Genomic DNA, 27,207 nt, shown 5'->3' on the forward strand with positions numbered 1-27,207 from the left:
ATGAGTTCACGTTATTTGTGGCGTAAACTTGTGGAGGCCTATGTCCAGCAGTGGACTGTATAGGCTGTAATGATGTAATGATGAAACATAATTATCAAAATTATAGTAAACAATTTAATTTAATTATGTGACTATGTTAGTCAAGTTTAGAATTAGATAAAATCGCAATGCGAGTAAAACCAGAACAATTATTCTAGTTTTATTCATTCGTAGGAATGATATTTGCTATTACATTTTAAAATTATATAGTGTCCGAATAATTGCACAAAAAATAATGATGTAGGTCGTTTTATAACTTGATGTGTTTTTTTTTTTCACCATTTGATGTAATTTTGCGGTTCCATTGTTCGATATTAGAATTCATTACTACATATATACGAATTTATAACAAAAAATGTGACATAGTAGATAGATATAGCTTTTTACCTATGGACCATAGACGCTACGCTTCAGCCTGTAATATCCCACTACTGGACATAGGCTCTTTCCCCATGTTGGAGAAGGATCAGAGCTTAATCCACCACGCTGCTCCATTGCAGTTTGGCGGATATATTCCCTACTATGAGTAACGATGGCTATCAGGTGTACATGATTACCGGGACCTTAACGGGGGCTTAACGTACTCTTCGAGGCACGGCGGGGAGACCTACAAGAATTGCACAAACATCCAGACCGCGGCAAACATCTGTATGACCAATGCGGGGATCGAACCCGCAACCGCCAGCGCAACAGCCAAAAACCAGTGCTGTGACAATTGCGCCAACGCGTCGCCCATCTCAAAACTGTTTTAAAGTAGTCAATAAAATAACTAAAACCTTTTTCTTACTTTCTTTTAATTACTATTTAAAGTTGTAACGGAACAGATACAGATAAACTATAAAATGTACAATAAAACCTTGATTAACATAAGCTTAAGAGACAAAAAGTATAAGACCGTGACCCTTACTCGAATTTAAATTGAACTAATTACAATAATTGAAACAAGGTCTTGAAAAGATTAGGCGATTTTAGGCTCTATTAAAATGTCATAGGGTTCATGTAAAGCCTATTAGGCCGTCCTACATGTTATGATAGATGTCGCTCATGCAGAGGCGTTATGTATGGTCTAATTCCCAGATGTGGAGAGTCAAGGCTGTAAACATTAATTCAAGAAACAATTTATTTTCGTTACGAAAATAATTATTATTACATATTCAATATAGATAAGCCAAAAGTTTTTTTATATAATACAAATGTTTTTTTTTTTTTGTTTCAATAATTTATTACAAATAATTTATAATAGTATAATTTTTTCTTATTGAAATGAAAATAAGGGAAATGTTTACATTTTATGGATATTAATTCTAACCCTATTCGAAATATACATACAGAAAACAATGAAGTGTTATTTTGTATTCCATTATAAAAACATATGTTTAATCATTTTATATTTTATATAACTACAAAACTTCTTTAATTTTTCTGTCTTTTTTATGTCCTTTATTGTCAAGAAAAGGTATTTATAAAAAAAAAAACGTCATATTCCCAGAAAAAATTAGGCCCGCACAATGTTTGCAAGATCGCCTAATTTATAATAATACAAAATATATGTCAATTGAATAAATTCCCGTCAGTACTGACAGCCCTGATGTGAATAATAAAAATAATTTAGCAACAAATAAAAGTAATAAAACGATAAGTAGGCCGGCCCAGGACGTGAGTGGCCATAACCGAAGTGCACAATGAGATCATAGACCTCAATTAGTACCTACGAACTGTGTGGGCTTAATAACCATACACAAAAAATATTATAATGATATATGGCTAGAGACGCCATTTTGTATAATAATACAAAATGGAGTCTATGATAAAAGAGTTGAAAGTTTTTTTTTTTTTTTATCGAATTAAGAATAAAAGTATATACATTTAGTTATGATCATCGCTATTTCAATTCAATTTATAAAAATTTCAAGATAAAATCTATAATACAATTGTATTAAAGTTTTAGTACCTATTGAATGCCTAATACGCAATATTTATGTAGTCATTTTCTTTTAAACTTTTACGCCTTTGAATTTTGTCACTTATAAGAAAAAATTGGCCTTTAAAAAGTTTGAATTATATTAAAATAAGATTAAGTCAATTATAAAACAATTGTTAGTATAACTATAAGTAATAATTATGCTTTAAAGTGCATTAGTTTATATTAATAAGTATATATAACTAATGTTAATGCAATAGTTTATACGGCTATTTAAGCAAGAACTACTCAATCTGTTAAACTCGTACTGCGTTCTTAGACAGCTTCATAGTAACACAATTGCTTCTTAAATCAACATTCTTACAGGATCGAAAGTACTGGGGGTAAAACCATGAAAGTAAAACAATAATCACCAGTTGTAAAAATTCACTTGTAGTACAACACTAAAAACGCTAGTAATGGTCGAGCGAAATAAAAACATTAAATTAATTAATACGACCGAAATGTCTTTCTATAAATGGAAAATGTTTTGATTAAAACAAAGATCATCGGATTATGTCAGCTCCGCGTGGCGACCTCGGAATGAATTTCCTGAAATATCTCTGATGTCACCGCGTCTAAAACGCAAAGTTCAACTCAATTACAGAGGTTCATTAAACCTTACGAACGGTCAGAAAATAATTTTGTAACTCTACATTTAAGTAACTCTAGCTTAAATATTTTCATCTATGATTTTAAGACAAAGGAAATATTAGTGATTTAACCTTGCTTAAAAACTTCAGTCTATTCATTTGTTTCTTTGTGATGACAAAGTATGACAAGCCATCTACTAAATTGATTTGAATAATTCACTTTTAGAAGGCCATTTTACATAAAAAACGCAAGAGGAACCACGCTGGTTGTTTATTTAGTCTACATTTTTTTAATATTCTTACATTATCAATATTTTAAGTAATTGAATATTAACATATTGAAATTTCGTTGTTTTTTTTTTAAATTTCGAACCTAATCATAATATAATGGTCAAAATAAATTCTTATATTGTATGCTTAGAAAACTGAGCTATTCTTTCGTGTATTTAATTAATAATACTGAAAATGTATGTACAACTGCTTACTTATTTTTATAATCAATATTTTTCATCAAATCTCATAGAAATATGTAAATATACAATTCAATAATTCGTCAAATCCGAGTGATTTGACACAAGTTACACGCAGAGGTCATACCTATTGGCTTCTGATTCCACTGATGAAAAACGATTTTTTTCTAGCCATAGACACTTTTTTACACGGTCACCAACCCGCCTGCCCAGCGTGGTGACTATGGGCAAAACACATGAGTTCACGTTACTCGTATTTTTGGCGTAAACTTGTGGAGGCCTATGTCCAGCAGTGGACTGTATAGGCTGTAATGATAATGATAATGATGAGACACTTTTATCGTATTTTTTTAACATGGAACACATATGAAAAAAATAATGTAAACCAAGGGTAGTATTTTGAAATGTATTGTAAACTCTATTACCATTGATAAGAGGCTTTTAACTTTGTAAGTTTTGTTTGACGACCGCTTCAAAAGCTTTCAACATAAAACGCGTTACATATTATCTTGAAATATAAAACTTTTTGAAATAAAAGTGATCCTAATGTTAATATTGAGTTCCTATATAATATAACTGAATGAGAATTCCTATATAATATACAGAATGAATTATAACTGAAGCGGTATAATGTCTCAGTGGGACATATCTTCTTTAGAATAATAATGACACGTTTCTTATATTACTGTACACATCTATATGCCAATTTTGATAGGTGATTAAAAAAAAGACCCTTAAGATATCATTATGTACTTCAATATACCCATTTTGGAAAAAAATTAAAAGAATTAGATTTTTATCACACTATTCACACCTGTGTGACAATCTTCGCAGATAAAAGTTATGCCTTTTCTGTTGCTATTTGTCAAAAATTAGATAATACATTAAATAATTTTTCTCAGTTATAATCAACTTGAAAATGATCTCTCTATCGTCGATATTTCTGTTACTAGGCAAAACCACCTACTTATCATATAAAAACCGGAAGACGACTCCTTTCTAAACGAATCGTTTTCTGAATAAGGATCCGGGTTTCAAGCAATTTTGTATTTACGTCCTATTATATATTATATATAGAATCCCGTAATTGAAATCATAGTTCAAGAATTTCATTTGACTACTTTACAATATTGATACTACTTGATACTTGACCACCGTTACACTCAGCGGTTACTCGGTCAACTACCACGTTAGGCCAACTAATACATACACATAAACCTATATTTTGTTAATAGCTATGCGTCTATTAAAATTACCTATCGATAAACCCATGAAGATAAATATAATATTTTTATAAATTTTCCTTGACATAGGTACAAAAAGAGACCATCTATCCAGAATCTTAATAGTTTTTTAATACTGCTTTTATGCAGTGTTGTGTTCCTGTGGTGAGTAAGGTGATCAGAGCTCCTGGTAGGGATTGAGGTCAGAAATCCGTTTGCGATGCTTCTAGTGTTGCAGGTGTCTATAAGCTACGGTAATGGCTTACCATTAGGTGAGCCGTACGCTTGTTTGCCGACCTTATTGTATAAATAACTTAAAATGGTAATCCATGAGTGTAAGGCAGGGCTACTAATTACTGCATCAAAAAGACTGTAATAAAATTCATAAAAGACAAGAAGCTCACACTAGTGATATAAGAACGTGGAGAGTCGTGGTACATGGTGAGTCATGGTACAGAGTCATGGTAATTTCATACAGCGTACAATTGTAGCAGGTAAAATATGTAATCCTTGAATAATATTACCGAACTGGTTAATAAGAAGGTCGGATAGACGAAGGGCCGGCACGCAAATTAACCAACCGTTACATTCCGATAAAGCTAAGCAAAAAGCGATAAGCAAAAAGCGAGATGTGAGTCCCGTTGGGAGACCAAGATATCTTGGTTATAAAAAAAATTACTTCGATAGATACAATCGATTTTGTGCAAATTTTTAATAAAGACTTTATTGGTTATAAGTTTAAGCATTTAATTTATTATTTGACTAACTGTTGCCGGTGACTTCGTTCGCATCTATACTAATATTATAAAGAGGGAATGTTTCTTACATTGTTTGTTTGTAGGGTGTAATCTTCGCAAATACTAATCCTATTATGAAAATTCTTTTACTAACAGAAAGCTACACTATTCAGGAGTGATATAGGATATATTTTATTGTTATTGAACAAAAAATTCATTGAAAAACAATAGTATATGTAAATCAAGCGGAGAAATGCGGGCGAGATGAAAACTTTACTATATATTTGCATCACAAAAATAATAATTAACGTCCAACGAAGTGGGCACGGGTCGGCTAGTAGAAAATAATTTTCTTCGTCTGACCACACCGTGCTACTGCAGTTGATAATATATTTAAGAATTTCTGATGCAGGTACAAACCGCAAACAACGCCTATTCTATTACAAACTTGATCTAAAACAATACGAAAATATATATAAAAATACCATGTACGTAAATAAATCAGCAGTAGTCAGTAAAGTTTAAAAATTAAAAAATAATAAATTCTCTTTCACCGGACAGCAGTCATTTTTATTATTTTTACGTAACTGTTTCTACTTTCTACATTTCTACGTGATGGATCTATTACGTGTGTCGATGACGGATTTGATAACAAATGATTACTATGATCTCATAACGTATTTATATTGTTGTTGTGCCAGAATTATCTATACTTAATTTACACACGCTTATATTACTCCAATGATATATTTCATATCATAAATTGAGTTTAATATGAATGTTAAATTGATGTGACTTTAATAGCCGCCGATAAAAATGTGTCAGACTATACGATTGGAATTTTATTTAATTTGAATCTTTGGCATCGTTTAAGTGTATACAAATGTTATTTTATGAAAATATTTATGTTCCAATATATAAGTTTTGTGCTTACACGTCCAAATTTAGATAATTTTTAGCAATAAAATTCAAAGGACGTGGGTCTGATACAATTTTAAATGGGTAAAAGATCACTCAGAACCAAAAACGAAAAAGAATGTTAAAAAATTTATTGACACTTATTCTGTGTGTGGTCTTGACCAGCTTATTAAATAAGCTAGTCAAGTTAATATTATTTTCTAGTGAAATGCACTGGCACGGCCAAAGAGCGGCACGGCTATAAAATTTAATATTTAATTGCTTCCGGGTCATTAGCCCATTGTATTTTTATGAATAGATTTTTAAGTAGTGGTTACGATTCTGTTAAATAAGACGTACTACTGTTACCTACGTAAATATAGCATAGATAATAAAGAATAATATATTTAAAAAACTCGAAAGTTACATCTAAGTCTAGAATTATCGAAGATTTTTTACCATAATTTATTTAATATACGACTTAATTATTTTTCACTTTATTTTTAGCTTTAATCTATAATATAAAAATGAGCCGCTGAATGTGTTGCTAAGCGCAAAACTCGAGAACGGTTGGACCGATTTCGCTAATTCTTTTTTTTAAATATTCCTTGAAGTACGAGGATGGTTCTTACGGAGAGAAAAATTCTAAAAAAAAAAATATTTTAAATTTCCTGAAAAAGTCTAAAAACAACACTTTTCTATACTCCCATACAAAAGATTTGTGATAATACTTAAAAGTCAATTTGAACTTTAATACCATACGATAAAGTTTGTGTTAGGCGATACGAAGTTCGCCGGGTCAGCTAGTAGCTTATAAAAACCAACTTTATTTGCGTAATTACTAACCAACTTATATTGCGTATTAACTAAGCTTTTCTAGCTAGCTAATTTGATATAAACAAGCAGATGTAGATGTATAAATGTGCTGTCAGCGCCGCTACTGGCGATAAAGGGAACCATATCTCAAAATTCCGGAACAAGACAGTAGCACACTCTCCCGGTAATTAACCTTCATGTACCTAACCTTGAAAGCACAAGGCCGAGATGACCACATGACAGTTGGCCCGTTACACGAGATTGTAACGGTACCGTGGACGCGGTGACGCTCGAGTAGCGACGCTTCGTATGATATTAATACAGTCAATCGCCGGAACGTTTTTAACGCTTCTGATGGCGGTATAATTGGTAATTTTAAGGTTTATCGTAATAGAAGTATTGATTGAGAGTCGGTATACTACAACAGAAGCTAGAATTAAGCGTTCATATTGTAAGATAGTTTGCAGATATGTTCGTTTATTTTTTCTAAAAGGTGAGTATTCATAGTTTGTTGAACTTATAGGTAATTTTACATTTGAAATTCTCCTTGTAACATCAATCGCACGAACTTAACTATTATTTCATTAGAGAAAGCAATTTGTAAGTTAAAAACATGAATATAAATACATGAAATAAACATGAATACATGAAATAAGATGATGCTAAACTTACCACATAAATTGTGGGTAGTATGTATTTAATTTCGATAAGCATTATTATTGAAGCTTCAACATTAAAGAAACAAGTAATGAGATCCATACAATGCCTAGCTATATTAGTCTGCTCTTGGTCTCTATAAATATAATGAATCACTGTTATGGAAGACATTGATACCGAAGTCACGGATTTTCCTAGTTTAGGGGCCAGGATAATTTTTGAATGATTTCAGACCGGTCAATAACCTATCTATCTCTTATTTTACTTACAAGAGATATAATTATGACATAAACTTATAAATCGTGTCTGAAAACTATCTCTGCACTGAATAATAACAGAGATTCTTGAGACCAGCCTTTAATTTATTCTTCCGTATACAGAACAAAACATATTGTTCTCTCTCGTTGATAGCACAATCGACTCACTCCAACCCAGTGACATTTACCGATTACGAACTACAAAACGGGTACAAGTGGGAGGGCGTCAGTCTTGCGTGAGGCGTTGAGAAATGCCGCCAATACCTCAGCGAAATGTCCGGTTTTCTCAAACAACTCGTTTAGGGTTGACGAAATTTCGAAACTAACGCGTAATACGTTGTAGATGGTAATTATTTTCATCTGGACCAATGTTGTTAACCTAAAACTTTTCTAAACTAGCACATAAATGTTGCGACATGTTCAGTACATAATAATTTTTTAACGACTATTCAACGTAATATTTTTAAGACGTATTTTTTTTAATACAATAGAAATATTGAAAAGAGGTTTAATCGTTTTAGGTTATATTTAAATAATAACGAAGGCTATAAAACTGACTGACATAGGTTTTCTGCGTCGATTATAACACGATTTAGTTTAGACACTTTGTTTTTATCCATTAAAAAAAAAATACAGTCGAATTGAGAACCTCCTCCTTTTTTGGAAGTCGGTTAAAAATAGCCTATGTCGGTCAGTTATAACATTCTACTGGTAAAAGAATTTTTAAAAATCGATCCAGTAGTGTAAAATTCAAATCTTTCTTCGTTATAATATAAGTAGATTTATTGTTATAAAAAATAAACTAATTTAATTTATTAATTACTCTATTTGTTGTTTTGATAATGCCAGTGTAGTGGCACCCCTCTTCCGTGAGGTATGCGGGTCCAAGGCTGTCACGGAGAGTGCGATACGATCAATGAGACAACATTGATTTATCGAATACACCACGCCATTGTCGATCTATAATGAGCTATTGAATAGTATTATCTATCCAAATATTTGAAATAGCTTATCTGTAATAGGCTTTAATCATTTTATAGTACTATTTTAGCTTGTAAGCGTTCCACAGCTGGGCAGACTTATCTATACAAATAAATAAAATTGGAGTGTCTGTTTGTATTATTAAAATAACCGCTTTTTACTAAATGCACATGGATGTATACACGGTACATATACCAAAAATTTTTACAATTTTTGTCTGTCCGTCTGTCTGTTTGTACCAGCTGATTTCTGAAACGGAGATTAAGAACTTATTTCGACACCGTCCATTAATATAAAAAAACCAATATCTTATTAATAAACGAAATAAGAACAAAATACTACTTTAATTGATAATCTTTTATATTGTTTTCCTTAAATTTTCGTGTCCCAGTATTTTACTCTTTACGGGAATAATTTATTCAGAAGATTTGTGAGTTACATTTGATAGACCTCAAGGGTCTATTTATAAATATTTCTATGAATAAAAGTTTGATCGTCAAATGAAAAATTTTTGCGACAAAGGGAAAAAGATAAATACGTTTTAATTGAGAACTCACTTCTTAAAGTTCTTTTGTAAAAGTTCTTGTGAATACAATAAAAAAAAAGATTTATTATTCAACAACGCACTATTTTATTTTTTTATTTGTTTACTCCATACAATACTACATAATTAACATATATTTTTGCCTAAAAATGTCGTCTTGCAGGAAACAAAACGCGTATGGAATCATTGACGTTCTTCGAATTCTTAATCGTCGGTATTCCATATAAGAATGACGGTTATAAACATAAATTGTTTGTTGTTTAATAAATGTTTATAGAATGTACACTCTTGCATACTCTAATTGCAATTTTTTATTTTGCAAAATCACCGAGCATTGTTTATATATCAAAATTTGAATAATCAGTTTTTTGTTTTATTAAGCAAACATTTGCTCATATATAAATGCAATATTACATCGTCACTCGCTCTAATTTACAATCGTCAATGCGTAATGCGCAATTATTTTTTTTGCCAAATGTAAAATTTGTCATTCGTTGCGGTTTGTGAAAATATATTACTTAATTACGAATCGTATATTGGTCCATTAGGCGTCCGTTTCTATTGAAATATTTTCAAATTAAATATCAGCATATAAGGCTATGGTTCGATCATATCTTGAATGCTATAGCGATAATTAAGCTGTCAGATTGCTACATTATTATGCTTAATGGATTTTTTTAATCAATTTACTCACCTACTTTCTAGAAAGGTTAAATATAAAAGTGCACTTATTATTTAAAAAAAAAGTTTTATGATATTTGAAATGAGAATTAGCGTTTTACTTCATAATTATATTTTACTGTGTTTATATAGACGTTATAAAAGTTAGTGTTTGCTTTAAAATGCTGTTTGTAAGCTTGAATGTCGAAATTCAACTAAGCCGACGTCCTTATGTCGAAACAAATCGTGATAAACGCGAACGATACACACCTAGTTACTTGAACGATGTTGAGGATAAGTGTATTTTAAATATAATTAAATATAAATAATTCTCTGTAAAATTTCTATAAAAAATGTGACATGTTACATTTAGGCACATCACTTTAGCCTATCACAGTCCACTGCTGGACATATTGCCGCCCCAAGTTCAGGCGGAATGGTGACCGCAGGGCTGAATTTATCACACCGAAGACGATGCTGCCCGTCTTTGGCCTGTGTCTTTGAAAATCAGCAGTTGGGTGGTTATCCCGCCATCAGTCGGCTTTTTAAGTTTTAAGGTGGTAGTGGAACTGTGTTATCCCTTAGTTCGCATTACGACACTCACGAGAAGAAAGGGTTGGTTATATTCTTTACTGCTGTAATCACATAGCATTTAGGTACTGCTGATATAAATTTATAGATATTATAAATTATATTGAAATAATCATGTTAATAACGTTGTTGTACTTAATTTATAATAAAGGTACTTTGCGTTGTAGTTCATACTGCTTTACAAAGGCTTCTGAATCAAGGCAAAGGATTGGAACTTAATACGTTAAACCTCTCCCATGCAGATGGTAACATACAAATGCTTCAGACTATGTGTAGGAACCTCTAGGTTTTCTTGAGTTTTAAGACGTTTCTTCCGTTTCTCATTAGGTTTTGGTACGCTCTTTCCCTTTTGGCCGCCTGGCTAACCTGGGCCTAACCCAGCGGTGGACTGCGATCGACTGAAGTGAAGCGAAGGCAAGCCAAGTTTAAACATGGTCATTGAAATAAATGGAAAGTCAGCGTTTCCAGAGTGAAATCTACGTACTATCTTTACATTAATTTGTACGTCAATCAAATCCGCCATCGCTGCATAATATACTACGTGTTATAAAAAGATTATCAATAAAATATCTCCATAATAACGCCTATAAGAAAATATCGATCAAACAAGTCCACGCAATATTATGTTTAATGATCTCGTAGCGAGCGAGAGACACAGCATTTGTCTGCTTTCTGATTGATTTCGTACTTTCATTTTTATCATGAGCCACCTGATCGTAATTGACTAACTTGGCGAGATTGTTACCGTCTACAGAAAGCTACTATAATTTATGCGACAAGTAATAATGAATGGTATTATCGATTTCTTAGCTATAGTTATCAAAACACGCAACTTATAGAGGTTTTATAACACTTTTTTCCGCTATTCGCTTTATAATGATTATGCTTAAACGACTTAAAAAGTTATAGTTGATCGTAAAATATGACGTATTTATTTATATAGTATTTTGTGAGCATTCTACGTACGAAATATTTTATTATGATATTTAAGTAGTCTTAAAATATTATATTTTATTGGTATAATTAAGAACTTTTATTACAATAAAGTTTACTGTTACGAATAATGTTTATGAACTAACCTTCGTAATGATTATCTTCGTCATCGTTCTGGTAAGCTGTACTGATCTGCCGACACAGGTCTTCATACTCAGCCCAGTACGCTGCAAGGGCAGCGGGATCAGGCGCCCGAGGGGGCATGGACAGCGACATGTGGACTTCGGGAGCCTCCTGTAACAATATTTGACAAGTTATTATACATAAAGTAGTGCGATGTTTTTTAGATTATAAGCCTTTGGTGAAACCATCAATAATAATATTATAAAGCAGAAGAAATGAGCAAATTCTTTGAAGAAGAATTGAGCAAATTCTTTGATGTTAAAATAGCTCATCGATCGAGGCATTTTAGGCTATTAAACAATAGCATCGTCGAGTATAAGATATTATGATAAAATGTATGTAAAAAAGAATTTTTAAAATTATTTCGAAAATTCTAACACAAATAAATAACACAAGCCATTAATAGTCTAGACAAACGCAATAACTAATATTACGAAAGACCCGAGATTGGGTGTGAGGTTACAAGTGACAAAGCTAAAAATTGAATGCTTTAGCATCGAAGCATTAAATCTATTAGTATATCTCTTCATCTCTTTTATTCCAAAGAGCAAAGATAAGCATCCATATCCAACGACATTAACAGAAGACAATGAGGTGCAGACCGAAATGGGAGCTTGCGAAATCTATTAGAGTCCCAACTAAAAGACAATGCCACTTGTTGTCACAATATCTGAGCATTTTTGGTATTATTACGTTTATAAACCTATGTCAAACAAAGATTCAAGACAATTTTTAAATTGAATACGAAATTCATTACATTTTAAAACACTATTATAAAAAAACTTCTACATATTTAGTTTGACAATGATTTTGTTAGACAATGATGAAATCATGATGATCTGAGCGCAAGGTTACGAACATTTCAAGGCAGTATATTGAGATCTATTAACAGATTTAATTTATTATCCTGTTAATACATTAAAAACTTCATATGCCTCGTAGTTTAGCTCACTTTACGATTTTAAGGTTCATATCCAGTTAGTACTAGTAGTAGTGGATCCTTTTTTCGTTTTTCGAAGATGTATTATACCTACCTACATTCAGAAAGATTATCATGAACATCAAATCTTGAAAGTTCTTAAATTTAAAGTCCTAATTTTGTCTTTTATCTAGTTTTCTCAAGTAGGTACCTAAAGCTCAAATATCTCTAAATGTTTAGATATATCTACCAAACCATAATAAAACATTACTAAACCTTATCCAATCATTTGCCCAAAAGTGATTTGAACTATTACAGAATAGTAACGACAATAAACTTAATTTTTAGCGTGTACATATTTTTCGAATGACGCGTAATATTGCAAAATAACTTGAAACAACACTAAGCCACTAATTTGACCATCAATCATTGCAATTTCTCAATCAAAACTTCAAAGGCCTCCTTGAGAGGAATGTAACTCTAGAACCAGTTAAGAGAAGATAATCTGAAAACAGGCACACCTATATGTATTTATCGTACGTCGCCAGCGCCATCGGCAAACAGTCTTACGAGCAAGGCCACTCTGTAATGCTTGCTGCCTATCTAACAAGCTAATCTAATATATAAAATTCTCGTGTCGCGTTGTTTGTAGTTAAACTCCTCCGAAACGGCTTGACCGATTCTCGTGAAATTTGGTATGCATATTGGGTAGGTCTGAGAATCGAACAACATTTATTTTTCATACCCCTAAGTTATAAGGAGAGGGCGTTGAGAAGGTTAATAAAATATATGGCAAAATAACGTTTGCGGGGTCAGCTAGTTTTACCAATAAATACTAGTGCTAATCTTACTACAAATAAAGGCTACCTATTTATTCTTCTACTATATATCAATGAACGTTATTTATTTATTTTTATATTGAATTAAAATAAATCATTTTACTGTAATATTTTCATATACCTTTTTTATTAAATCTACATGTAAATTACTTTTCAATGTGATATAACATATATAATATATTATAACTTTATAAAGTAAAATAGTTAAATTATTTTTTATTTATTTATTTATTTGTTATGAATATTTATTTAAATTTTGTCAAAAACCATACATTTTTTAGGACATTTATGAAAAAACCATACCTTAAATCGTGTTATCGAAAAATTTATCTTATCCTCGCTTTTATAGCTCGCACTCAATGAACAACGATCTTTAAGTCTAAGTTAGTAATAACAATGTTAATTTTGCAATTTACCACTAACTTCTAAAACGAATTCTTGTCGAAGGAGTGGTTCGTTTTGAATTCGAAGGTCGATTGTAACATTGAAATTATATAAAATATTATACTTATAAATATTTTATAAAATACGACAAGTCTCAAGACATTATTATGATATAAATAAAATGCCCAGGAAAAATATCAATTTGTTAGCAAATTTTTTATTCCCAGTAAAATATGACTGGTTTTTTTTAAATTTTATATTTCAAATTTAACTTTTTTATGATAATACCTGAAGTAAGGTATAAAAACATCCGCAAGTGCCAGATAAAGTTAAGGTAAGTTTTATGAAATAGGATGAATATTTAAAAAAAAAAATAATTCAACCATAAAAATTCCGTTGATTTAAATTTAAAGTAATTTAACCTACATGTAATAATGATAATGAGCTCTTTTTTTTAGAACGTACACCGCAAAAAGTGTAGGTTTATTTCTTGTTTATAAGTAAGTACCTACTTCATTTTAAAATATATTATTTATAACATGATAATAAAGTTGAACATTGTGAATATTACATTTAAAATTTAAGGAAGAGTTTGTTCAATTATTTAAATTATTTAATGCAATCATCGTACAGTTAAATTAACTAATTTTAAAAGGAAAAAAGTTACGTCTAAAAAGTTTTTATGGACAAGAAGTCTATAAAACTTCACAGTAAGCCTCATAAAAAAGCAATAATAATAGGACTCATCGCAATTGAAACCACACCTGTACTAATGTTAACAAATAGTACAGGAGCTATTAAAAAAATACGCAATAAAAAATATCACTAGATGATAACGATACTTGTTCTAAAACAAACACATTGACAATTAAAACACACAATTTTATTCTCTATCACAAAGTTATCGGTAACATTATCATATGATCACAAAAATATACTAAAAATTTCAATGAATCATCAACAAACATAACAATTGAAAAGGCATTTCTTTAAACTTGTTTAATTAATTGCAAAGTCTTGTAAATAAAACGTATATACTTATAATATGTAATAGGTATATATATATATATATATATAGAGTCGTATCTAGCCGTGCTATTTATACAGCTTATATACTTCAATAATCAAATATGCCTAAAGTGATTAGTGTGATTTGACCTTGTCAATTACGCCAGTTCGTTCTAGTAAATTCCACGTTTTATTACACAATTTTATGTTAAATGCTTTTTTAATAATTACGTTTGCTCGCAATCGAAAAATAGCTGACTTTAATTTAGTCGAAAAAATATTCAATTAAATACGCTTTATAAAGGATAACTCAAAAGAAAGGTACGCGCATATCTCGATCAAATTTAAATGTGACAACACTATATTCATTAGCTTTTGATTAAAAAAAGTCACCAAAATCGGTACATACATTAAAAAGTTATGAGGTAACACACACCATTAAAAATACAGTCGAATTTTTGAAATTACAAAAAAAGAACAAATAATTCTTCTATAGTCTATATAAAATGATGACTGGGTTAATTAACTTTTAAATTAATTGAGTCGTTCAAAAGTGCACTGAACTCTGATAAGCTTGCGTTGTCCTCATCACAAATATAACAGGATGAGGATGTAGAGTTCCTAGTTTTGTTTAACCGCTGTATCGAAATAGACACGAACTTGCATTCTATTTATAGTACATACTAACAAATGGGATCGACAGACGGCGTCTTATTTGTATTACTTTGCAGTTTTTGAATTTTAATTTTTCTCCATTTTTATAAAAACATTCTGAATTTGAATGCATTTTTTTAAAATCAATCGTCAATAATCGTGTGGAGATCTTAACGCGATTTTAATTGCCCGGTCTGTTTGTGTTCTATTGACAGATACTTTATTGGACGTTGTGTAATTAAAATATATTACCAGGCCAAGAATAGGCCAAGATCAGACTAATCGTAAGACCAGACCGAGACCAGTACTGTAGCGTAAATCTGCCACATACGCTAAAAAATAGCCTTGTAACTAGAATGTTAGTATAAAATATTACAAAATAATATTAAAATTATTAGCACATTTAAATTTCAAATTATGACGTTGCGATATTTAATTTTTTTTTTTGTGTGTGTTAAAAGCTAAACATTTTAATTGTTCTATTGTAAAAATAACATAAATAATACCAATGAATTGTAAATATTTAAATTATAAAGCTATGTATAAGTTCCAGTTAATCTACGTGACATTGGAGAAATTATCTGTTCTTTTTTGGGCCATGTAAAAGCCATTAAACTAAATTGAATAAATAAAAATGTTTGAGCGTCAAATATAAAAATCGTAACAAAGATTACAATTTACAAATAAATAATATTTTCTCTATAAAATCTACAAAATAAATATCACCGTAACAATTACTCAGAATCTAACTCTCTAAGTATTATGATTCGAAATCATTATGAAGATTTATTAAATAAGATTGGTAAGGTTAGTAAACGTCACCCGAAGTTCAGTGACACTAAAATACTCCACAATGATAATATATTTATTACATTTTAGAAACCTATACACAACCGACCATCGTCCATTTCTATTATATAACATTCCTATTAATTATTAAATAAACATAATAAAATCGCATTTCTCCAGTACAACATCGTACGGCGTACCGGATGTATGTAGCTCGTTCAGATTTTTGGCGAACCTCAAGAATGTCACCAGACGTGACTAATTCACTTTTACTTTTGCCCCCTCTGGCATCCTTGCATCCTCTTTATAGCATTCAAATCAACTTTAAGGTTATTTTGAAAATATTGGAACGTTAATTGAACAATTGTTTCTTGAAATTAGTATTTTGTAGCTAAATTTCATGTATCATGTTACTTATACTTTAAAGTAACCCTTAGTTATAAAACGACGAATGATTGACTAACTGACTAACTTTTGACTCATTTACCGTCGGAAACTGCATATTCAATCTCATAGGAAGGTTTAAAGAAGTGTTTCAGCGCACTTTATCTGTGTGGAGATGAAATTAAATAAATTATTTTTCAACCCTATTGTAAATTTTCCGACTGTAATTTTTTTTATTACCAGCAACTTTCACGAAAAAAAAATTTACAATTCATGACGAAGCAAAGTTCGAAACTAGAAAGAGCAAATACATCTTATCGTTAGCATAAAACATTGCACGTGGGCGTTACAGGTTATATTTTGAATATATACATATATATATAATACATCGAACAATGAATCAACGGATGATACGAAAATGGTAAGAAGCGGTGCCACATTAAATCAATTATCGAAGCATAATAAATGGCATCATCAAGATCTTATCTACAGATGTTTGAGAGGCATTTGATCAATGTACTTGGAAAATGTGAACACGTGGACATACGAATAATGTTGTAAGTACCAACATAAAAAAAGTAAGGTTTGTAATAAGAAGAAAATTCGTTTTGATCATATTCGTTACAATATTTAAATTTATATTAGTGGTTAGGATATTATATTAGATAAATGTTTCTATTTGTCAATAGTAAGGACAAAACAACAATGGATTCATTAAAAATAAAGAAATAAATTATTGTTATTTTTATTTTATTGTTTTCTTACAAAACAATACTTTGTAATTTTATAAAACATTACTGTCATATTGAATGAATATCTTTTTTTTTTAAATTAATATTTAAATTTAAATGTTTTTACTTTTATGTATCTCATTCATTCAATATATATGTCATATTGTCGGTACTAAAATGAGTTTGTGTATTTCCTCAAATTAAATTAAAATCTTTAATTTTTATTTATTCCTAAAAAACTTTTTTCAAAACTTTAACTTTTAAAAAACTTTTTTCCTAAAAGACTTTTTTCATGATAACACTAATTACTAGATACTTAATTTTGACACGAAGGATATATATTTGTTTTTAGAATTTTGATATATATTATACATATTTACAATTCACAACTTAAGAATGTAATTATAAATAAGAACATCCACCCCTTATAAACAAGCACCCTACGTAATGTTGCAAAATCTAAAAACATATACCAACCATACAAGAATAATATAATTAAAAAATACTAAACTTACATATTAAAACATCTTACATAAAAGAAATATAGCAACGCACGCATATTTAAACCCAAAAAACATATGTATATATCTCATATTATATATAATATAAATGTTACATGCAAATTAGTCACGTAATAATTATGATATAATAGAAACTAAAATTTCTCAGTATTTTAATTACGTTAACAATTTAATTAAAATGTATTACAATTAAGTAATTTTGTAAAATTTATTTATAGAATATTAAACATCATCTAATATATAAAATTCTCGTGTCGCGGTGTTTGTAGTTAAACTCCTCCGAAACGGCTTGACTCTTCTTGATTCTCATGAAATTTTATGTGAATATTGGGCAGGTCTGAGAATCGAACAACATCTATTTTTCATACCCTTTAGTTATAGGGGGGGGGGGTTAAGAGAGTTAATAAAATATAAAATTTTGTGTGCATATCGGGTAGATCTGAGAATCGGCAAACATCTATTTTTCATTCCCTAAGTTATAGGGGATTGAGAAGGTTAATAAAATATATGGCAAAACAAAAAATATGCGGGGTCGACTAGTTTGTTTATAAAAAAAAAGATTGAATTTCCAAGCAAATTAATAAAAAACGACAATTCTTTTCACGGAAAAACTTGAGTCAAACTAATATTTTCTTCATACGAATACATTAAACATTTGCCTCAGTAATTAGTGGCGCTATTGACCCGAGTAGAATTTGGGCATGCCTGATCAGGACTAGATAAGGCATGTAACGCAGATGATTGGTCTGGACCTGATCAGGATGAGATGAGATTTCCTGATCTGGACCCGATCAGGAAATCTCATCTCATCCTGATCAGCCGGTTCGGTCCGGTTCTTTTAAAAACATGAATGTATATTCTTGAAAACATTGTTTAACAAAAAAAAGCGAATTGATATTATATATATATATATATGTGATTCAGGCTCAGTTCGCGTAATTTCTTACAGGCTATCCTGATCTGGACCGGACCGGGTCCTGATCTAGTATGGCTTACCATACTTGATTATATTTTACATCTGGCTATCCTGATCTGGACCAGACCTGGTCCTGATAGAGCTTGCCGGACCTGGCATGCCTCATTCTATCCTGATCCGATCCAGATACATGATCTGGTTGGGCTTGACCTTTTTTCTGGTCGGGGAGGTAGGGCCCAGCAAACATAACTTGCTCGAAAATTTTAGCAGCCCAACCGGAAAAGCATTTTTATCTTACAGAATATGACAATCTAAAATAATCTTTCTCTCAAGTAGTATTATTGCTCAGTTGATTTTTTTAACAAATTCAATCCGTTATTAAAGAGTTCTTATTGGTTTGATTTAACATTTCATTTAAAATATTAGTGATGAAATTTTTTAAATTTTTTTTCCATTATCAAATTTTTGCCAATGTTCGTAAAAAAATGTAGATTCTTAGCTTTGTGTACAAGTTACAAGATTAACAATAATACATACTATAATACTATAAAATAAGTATATTTTAAAACCATGTATATTATAAATAGGCAATTTCAAACAAAATGCTATAACAAAAACAAGTAAACAATAGTTAAAGAGGAATTCTATCGTAGGAATGTTGTAGTCATCGGCGCATTCATAACAAGAGGTTTATTTTTATAGCACGAGACACGTGTAAAAATAAAACCCATGAACTTTTAATAGAATACAGGGGTGGACATGGCGTACATTGTTGCAACTTTATTTCGAAAAAAAAATTCAACATCTAGTTACGGCAGTTTTTTTATATTAATTTCATAATCTTGACAGCTTCACCTGTGTGAACTTAACAAATTTGAGACTCTACTATATTATATTCTTCGAAGTTATAAAAAATGTACTAATAATATTATGAATGCGAAAATCTAGACGTATTTTTTAATCATTTATCAATTACAATAATATTATATGGTCTATATATCTATTTTCCTTCATCATCATCATCATTTCAGCCTATTGTAGTCCACTGCTGGACTTGGGCCTCCAACAAGTTTGAGTCTAAAATGGCGTGAACTTATATGTGTTGCCCACAGTCACCACACTAGGCAGGCGGGTTGGTGACCGCAGGGCTGGCTTTGTCGCACCGAAGCCGCTGCTGCCCGTCTTCGGCCTGTGTATTTCAAAGCCAGCAGTTGGACGGTTATCCCGCCATCGGTCGGCTTTATAAGTCCCAAGGTGGTATTGGAACTGTGTTATCCCTTAGTCGCCTCTTACGACACTCACGGGAAGAGACGGGGTGGCTATATCCTTTAATGCCGTAGCCACACAGCCATTTCTATTGTCCTTGATTGTCTCTATTTAGTAAAAAAAAAAATGTCAATTTCCGAGCACCATGTATAGTTTAGGGACAATGGATAAGCGAGTGCTGCGTATGCCGACACAGCGCCCTCCATCTGTCTTCTACTCCCGGTCGCTTGAGCCTTGCCAATACGCTGATTGTATTACCGAATATATTTTAAAATATCGGCATCAGTACAATTACGGCATGTAAATAGCTACAATACCAGAATAACACAGACTTAATTACCTTAAATCCTTAGAGGAAGCAGGTAAAACCGCAAAGCTAAGCCAGTTTGAAATATTTCGTAAGTTAATGAAACGCAACGTTACCATTCCCACGCATTGTCCGTACTTCCTGAGTACGCATATTACAAACATAATTAATAAAGATAGCAATAGAATCCGAGTTTCTTACTCAGATACGTGCCACCTAACACCGGTTTACGTAACGATACGTACAAATCATCGTTTCAACTATTATATACATACATACATATGTATGTATGAATTATATAATTCTTTTTTTTTGTATAATTGCGTACTTTCATTTCATGTACAATATTTTGTTTCAGTGTTTACGGGCTGACAGAGAGTTTTGTAGTTTTAATTAATTTAGAGATGTTTAGATGTTGATCTAAAAAGATAAAGTAATGATAGGCAGTTTTTAATTCGGGTTAAATTAAAATTCATCTCGTTTTCGTAGCTGGAGGAGGACATCATAAACTATAAATAAAGTGTATGTATGTATATAACGATATGTATTGATTATAGTTTGGCCTATAACACAGCTAAGCATAGGCTTTCAACATGCAGGAGAAGAGTTTGAAGAAATTTTGAAAACAAAAGTCATTTGAAGACGCTAGACACGAATACACAGTAAATATTTTACTGGATACCGAACCTAACCTAAAGCTGATCATGTTGATGTACTCGTACATACGAGTATTTATAAGTCAAATACTGCATTATGCATATACTGCTGTGTGCATCAAGCTTGTGTGCGTGTAAAGACAATAGTAACTTCTACAAAAAGGTACATATTAAACTATGAATTAATTATTTTCAAATTTAAAATATAAATTCAGTCAGTCCCAGTTCTATTTCCATTTCCAGATTTGTGTGTGTATGTGTGCCTTCACTACACACAAATCAAATAACCGTACTTAGAAGTACACACACAGATGCGAATTAATATAAGTTGAACAATCTTTACATATTAAAGTCATAATATTCTAGAGATTAACTTAATACGCAATATCATTTTTCTTATTAACTAATGTAGAAACATTTTGTAAATTAAATTACAAAAATACGTTAGTTTTTTTTACGTAATTGCGTCTAACTTCATACTTAGTCGTTTTTTTTTTTACATATGAATAATCCGCTATTTTCCGTGTTTCTTGTTACAGTACACAAAAAATATCAAATGATAAATATTTAATGGGAATATATTTATGTTAATAAATTACAAATTACCGTTTTATTTTTTCTCTTTAATTCGTATGTTTACGACTTTATATACAAATAAATATTTTTATATGTATTTATCATCCTCGCGTTTTATTATTTTCAAACCCACCCATGATTTAGGTAGGCACTTTATAATTTTGAATACTGTTCTGTGTCAGATTTTCCGGATTCAATATGTACCATATAGGCCTCTTTCTCCGTGTAGAAGAAGAACAAAGTTTATATAACCTATGCTTAATGAAAATCTTATAATTACTTATACTATTAAACGAGCAATTCTTGTATATATATATATATATATAGAATCTGGATCTCGGAAACGGCTCCAACGATTTTCATAAAATTTAGTATATAGGGAGTTTCGGGGGAGATAAATCTATCTAGCTAGGATTCATTTTCAGAAAATGTCGTTTTATCCCTGTTTTTAGGGAGTAAAAAAAATATCGTTAGAATGCGAAGGTAAATTTCGCGTTTGTCAATTTAGTTGCAATAGCTCCGTGGTAAATCGGTCGGTCGGGATCAACCAAGAAGATCATGGTTCAAATCCCCATGTCCCTGATCAATTTTTTTTTTTTTTTCTTTTTCTAATTGTACTCGTTATTTTTTATTTAAATAGGCTGCTCTTATTTTTTATTATTATGTCGGTAAAATCGAAAAATATTATTCATATTTTATCATTATTATTTTTAAATTATTTTTTATTTTTGATTTTTTATATTTATTTATATTTTTTATTATTGTCGGTAAAAAAAAAAAATATTGTTCATATTTTATAAATATGTAATTCGTATTTAAATGTGATTTTCAGAAAAAAAACACGATTTGTTGGAGCGCCTATCAGTTTTGAGAAGCAATTACTCTCAATCTTGTAATTGTGTATTTTATATCAATTTTTAATTTATCGTTATTTTTTTTTTGTGTTAATACGTTATTAGTAATTATGTTTGCAGCCAAACGAAAATAAATCGACTTCAATTACATCGACAAGTAATACAATGAAAAAATAGTCAAGAAATACGCATTATCAAAGATTACTCCAAAAGTTGTAATCAGATCTCGATGAAATATGACAGAGAAGTAAATACAATATGCATTATCAAAGATTACTCCAAAAGTTGTAATCAGATCTAAAAGAAATTTAAATGTGACCACATGATAAATATCGGCTTTCGATTAAGTTAAAAATCATCAAAATCGGTACACCTAGCAAAAAGTTATGCGGATTTTCGAGAGTTTCCCTCGATTTTTCTGGTATCCCATCATCAGATCCCGGTTTCCTTATCATGGTACCACACCAGGGATATCTCCTTTCCAACAAAAAAAGAATTATCAAAATCTTTTCATAAACGACGAAGTTATCCCCGAACATACATTTAAAAATATATATATACATATATGTATATACTAGCTGTGCCCGCGGCTTCGCCCGCGTTTAAATCAGTTTGTCAAAAAATTGTCCTGGCAAACTTCCAGTGAAACTCTCATCAAAATCGGCTTCGGCCGTTCCGTAAACCTTCCTCTTGAACCGCATGATAATCCGTTCAGTAGATTTTGAGGGAATTGATCACATACACTTTTGGAGACTTTGTTATATAATACACTAACTGTAGCCCGCGACTACGTCCACGTGGTTATGAAGATATGCATTACTATTAAGATGCTTAACGCAAATTATTTTTTTATTTCAGTCACTTGAAATGCTTATCACTTTACAACAAAACAAAGGCCTCACTGAGTTCGCGCAAGACATCCCGGTTTTCCGCAATATAACAATATATTTATATATAATTACTAGCTGTGCCCGCGGCTTCGCCCGCGTTTAAATCAGTGAATCACAAAGTTTTCCCGGCAAACTTCCAGTGAAACTCAAAATGTCATCAAAATCGGCTTAGTCCCTCGGCCGAAGCCCTCTCTCTATTGGTAAAACCGCATGAAAATCCGTTCAGTAAATTTTGAGGGAATCGATCACATACACTTTTGGGGACTTATTGTTAAAATACACTAACTATTGCCCGCGACTACGTTCGCGTGGTTATGAAGATATGCATTACTATCAAGATGTTTAAGCAAATTATTTTTTTATTTCAGTCACTTGAAATGCTTATCACTCTGAGTAACTTTTTCAAAGGCACAATTTAGTATAATTTAATAGTTATTTTTATAAAACCTCTCTATACACCACATTTTTAGTTTTATTTTCAGGCTGCAGTATGAATAACTTATCAGGCGAACTTATTGCTGCTGTATATGTTTCATACAAACTATCAACCCCAATTAAACCCTCTTAGCGATGGAATATCACAAAATCCGTTCTTAGCGGACGTCTACTAACTATAATCTACCTCCCTGCCAAATTTCATCTTTGTCCATCTTGGATGGATGGACCATCCAGCGGTTTTTGAGTTCTCGTGATGAGTGAGTCAGTGACCTTTCTCTTTTATGTATATAGATTACGATGTATTATTTGGACACTTCCTCGCCATCTATAGAGCATAGATTTTAAATTTCAAGTCTCTTACCTTAATAACATAGGACTTTCATACAAACTTCCAATCCCCGTTTTATCCCCTTATGGGTCAAGTTTCGTAAAATCCATTCTCAGCGGATGTTTACGCCCTATAAGGAACCTTTTTTTTATGTCACTAGGTCAACAAACAAGCGTACGGCTCACCTGATGGTAAGCGATTACCGTAGCTTATAGACGCCTGCAACACCAGAAGCATCGCAAGCGCGTTGCCGACCCAATCCCCAATCCCCCTAGGAGCTCTGGTCACCTTACTCACCAACAGGAACACAATACTGCTTGAAAACAGTATTATTTTGCTGTGATCTTCTGTAAGGTCGAGGTACTACCCCAGTCGGGCTGCTCCATATTTTGAGCAGGAAATTCCTGCTGTACCCTACCTCAGTAACCTCTCTGCCAAATTTCAAGTTTGTAGGTTTTATAGTTTCGGAGATTTCGTGATGAGTGAGTGACCATTGAGTTTTCTCCGGCCGGATTGAGTAACCTCCTCCCTTTTTTGAAGTCGGTTAAAAACGACTTCATCCAAACCGGCAGCGAATCATTTTAACTCTCTCTTCTACTACTAATCCTTCATGATTTACTAAAACTACCGAGCGGAGCTCGGTCACCCAGGTACTAATTACTTTATAAGATTTAAACTTCATACAATCAACCAATAATTTTCTCAACTTGACTAAAATTTTTAACGCCCAATTTGTAAAATGTCAGACAAATACGAAATAAACTCCAAACATATAGAACCTTATCAAAATATTAGCACAGAATTAAAAAAAAAAAAAAAAAACAATTACTAAACATTAATCTAATGTGCCAATGTATGCTATCATTGCTAGCATTAGAATTAAAAATAATTAACAACGATATTAGCCCCAATCACATAGCAGTAAGGTGACAGAATCGCCGACTTGAGCTTATCGGATATTTCCACATAACCGCACGTACTCGCACCGGCTTCTGTTACATGAAATGTGTGTGAATATAAGATTTCCTATACCTTTACATAATTTATATGTACCGACCCTATCTTGGGATCACTCTTACACCATTATTATATCATAATATAAATAATATATTCTTAACTGCCTGCACCTTGCGGTTTCATCCGCTAAATTTACAATCCGGGGGGAATATATTATATTATAGCAAGCTTCATTACAATCAGTTCTGTAGTTTTGCGTGAAAGAGTTACAAGCATCTATTCATCTGTTCTCAAAAATATTCGCATTATTATTTCGCAAATTAAAGTAAAATCAAGTAAACAAAATTAAAGACGCCACAAAAATACGCAATCGGCGTATTTTTGTGGCAACTTAAAATCAAGAATTATGACGCTAATTATTGTACGACATTACGGAAACTCTTCGTCGTAAACTCTCACATGATAAACATCGGTCACACAAATCATTAAAATCGATACACCCAGTAAAAAGTTATGCGGATTTTCGAGAGTTTCCCTCGATTTCTCTGAGATCCCATCATCAGATTCTGGTTTCCTTATCATGGTACCAAACTAGGAATATCTCCTTTCCAACAAAAAAAGAATTATCAAAATCGGTTCATAAACGACGAAGTTATCCCCGAACATACATAAATATATATATACGGTCGAATTGAGTAACCTCCTCCTTTTTTTGAAGTCGTTAAAAATAAAATTATATTTAGTATTAGGTAATAAGGTAGGTATAATTTTTGTGTTTCAAAAATTTTTAATTTAATTTCCTATATTTAATTTTGTGGTCGAGTTATATCGCGGCGAAAGTCGCGTCAGCGTATAATTTTGACGATTTGCCTTTTACTATTTTGTCATTCACTCATTCTTCAAGCAAGCTTTTTTGCAAGTTCACAATGTACCAATAAAATCACGATTTTTGACTGCAATTCCTTAGGGGCCATCCATAAATAATTACGTCACAAGTTAAAGGGGGCGGGGACTAGGGGGTCGTTCTTTATGTGACAAGGGGAGGGAAGGGTCCAAATTTTGTGACATCACATTTCGAATTATAATACATCATAATACATCTAAGTGTTAGTTAAATGGAATTAAAACTAATGTCTTAACTTAAAAGTGTAAAATTGCAAATATGTGACGTCACACTAGGGGGTCTCTTAACTGTGACCATCTGTGACAAGAACGGGGGAGGGATCGAATAATCATAGAATTCGTGTGACGTAATTTATTGATGGCCCCTTAGCGGTTCTGGCTGCCTTGAACACAATTATCGAACTCATATGAATCGCATGTAATTTATCAAATACTAGCTATGCCCGCGACCTCGTCTGCATGGAATTTAACAAAAAAGTTATTTTTCAGTTCGCAGAGTTATAAAATAAATAATTAAATTTACTACATCAGCTATCTGCCAGTAAAAGTCCCGTCAAAATCAGTCCAGCCGTTTCAGGGATTGCGGGAAAAACATACACACAGACAGACAGACAAAAATTCTAAAAAAATGTTATTTTGATATACGTGCCGTGTATACTTTCATATGCATTTAGTAAAAAGCGGTTATTTTAATATTACAGACTCCAATTTTATTTATTTGTATAGATGTATAACTCAGGATGTATAGATAATCTCCTGCAAACTTTATTCGTATCTCGGGTTTAGCACGTCAAAATAAAGTCTTTCCTATTTTAAATGTAGCTACATGAGATTGGTTGAGATTAAAATGCACAGGCCGAAGACGGGCAACAGCGTCTTCAGTGTGACAAAGCCAGCCCTGCGGTGTCACCAACCCGCCTGCCACGCGTGGTGACTATGGGCAAAACACATGAGTTCGTGCCATTTTGATGATACATGAGATTCATTTCCTTATATGTATCAAACAGAAACTAAATACACGTCAGTTGGTTTTTGATTAAACTAGATACCGTTCATATGCTTCTTCGTGCTGAGATATGTATATCAGGTCTATCTACTTATTCGTATCTCCGATATTGTATATGTTGCATCACTGTGACAATACAGATTTACACAGACACAAAATACTTTTATAATATGACATCTCCGGTGTCAACTTAATCCTTTGAGATAGCTTTGAGATACCGAGCTATCTGAAGTGTATGTAGCGTAAATACCATTTTACCAAAAGGGTTTGAGGGAAATAAAGTTATGAGTGTTTGGAGAATTTCCGTATGATAAAAATTTAGGAAAACATATACTTACAT

At 31.7% G+C, this 27,207-nt stretch overlaps 1 protein-coding gene across 1 annotated transcript in view; it reads right to left on the minus strand.

Moving 5' to 3' along the window:
- Nucleotides 1-27,207, minus strand: part of LOC123654994 (rho GTPase-activating protein conundrum) — an 84,777-nt gene that overhangs the window by 49,512 nt on the left and 8,058 nt on the right. The window contains 1 exon segment of the mRNA XM_045590846.1: nt 11,505-11,652. Within this exon segment, the coding sequence (XP_045446802.1) occupies nt 11,505-11,652 (148 nt within the window).

The sequence above is a fragment of the Melitaea cinxia genome, chromosome 1 (genome assembly GCF_905220565.1).
Source record: "Melitaea cinxia chromosome 1, ilMelCinx1.1, whole genome shotgun sequence".
Taxonomy (NCBI): Eukaryota; Metazoa; Arthropoda; class Insecta; order Lepidoptera; family Nymphalidae; genus Melitaea; species Melitaea cinxia.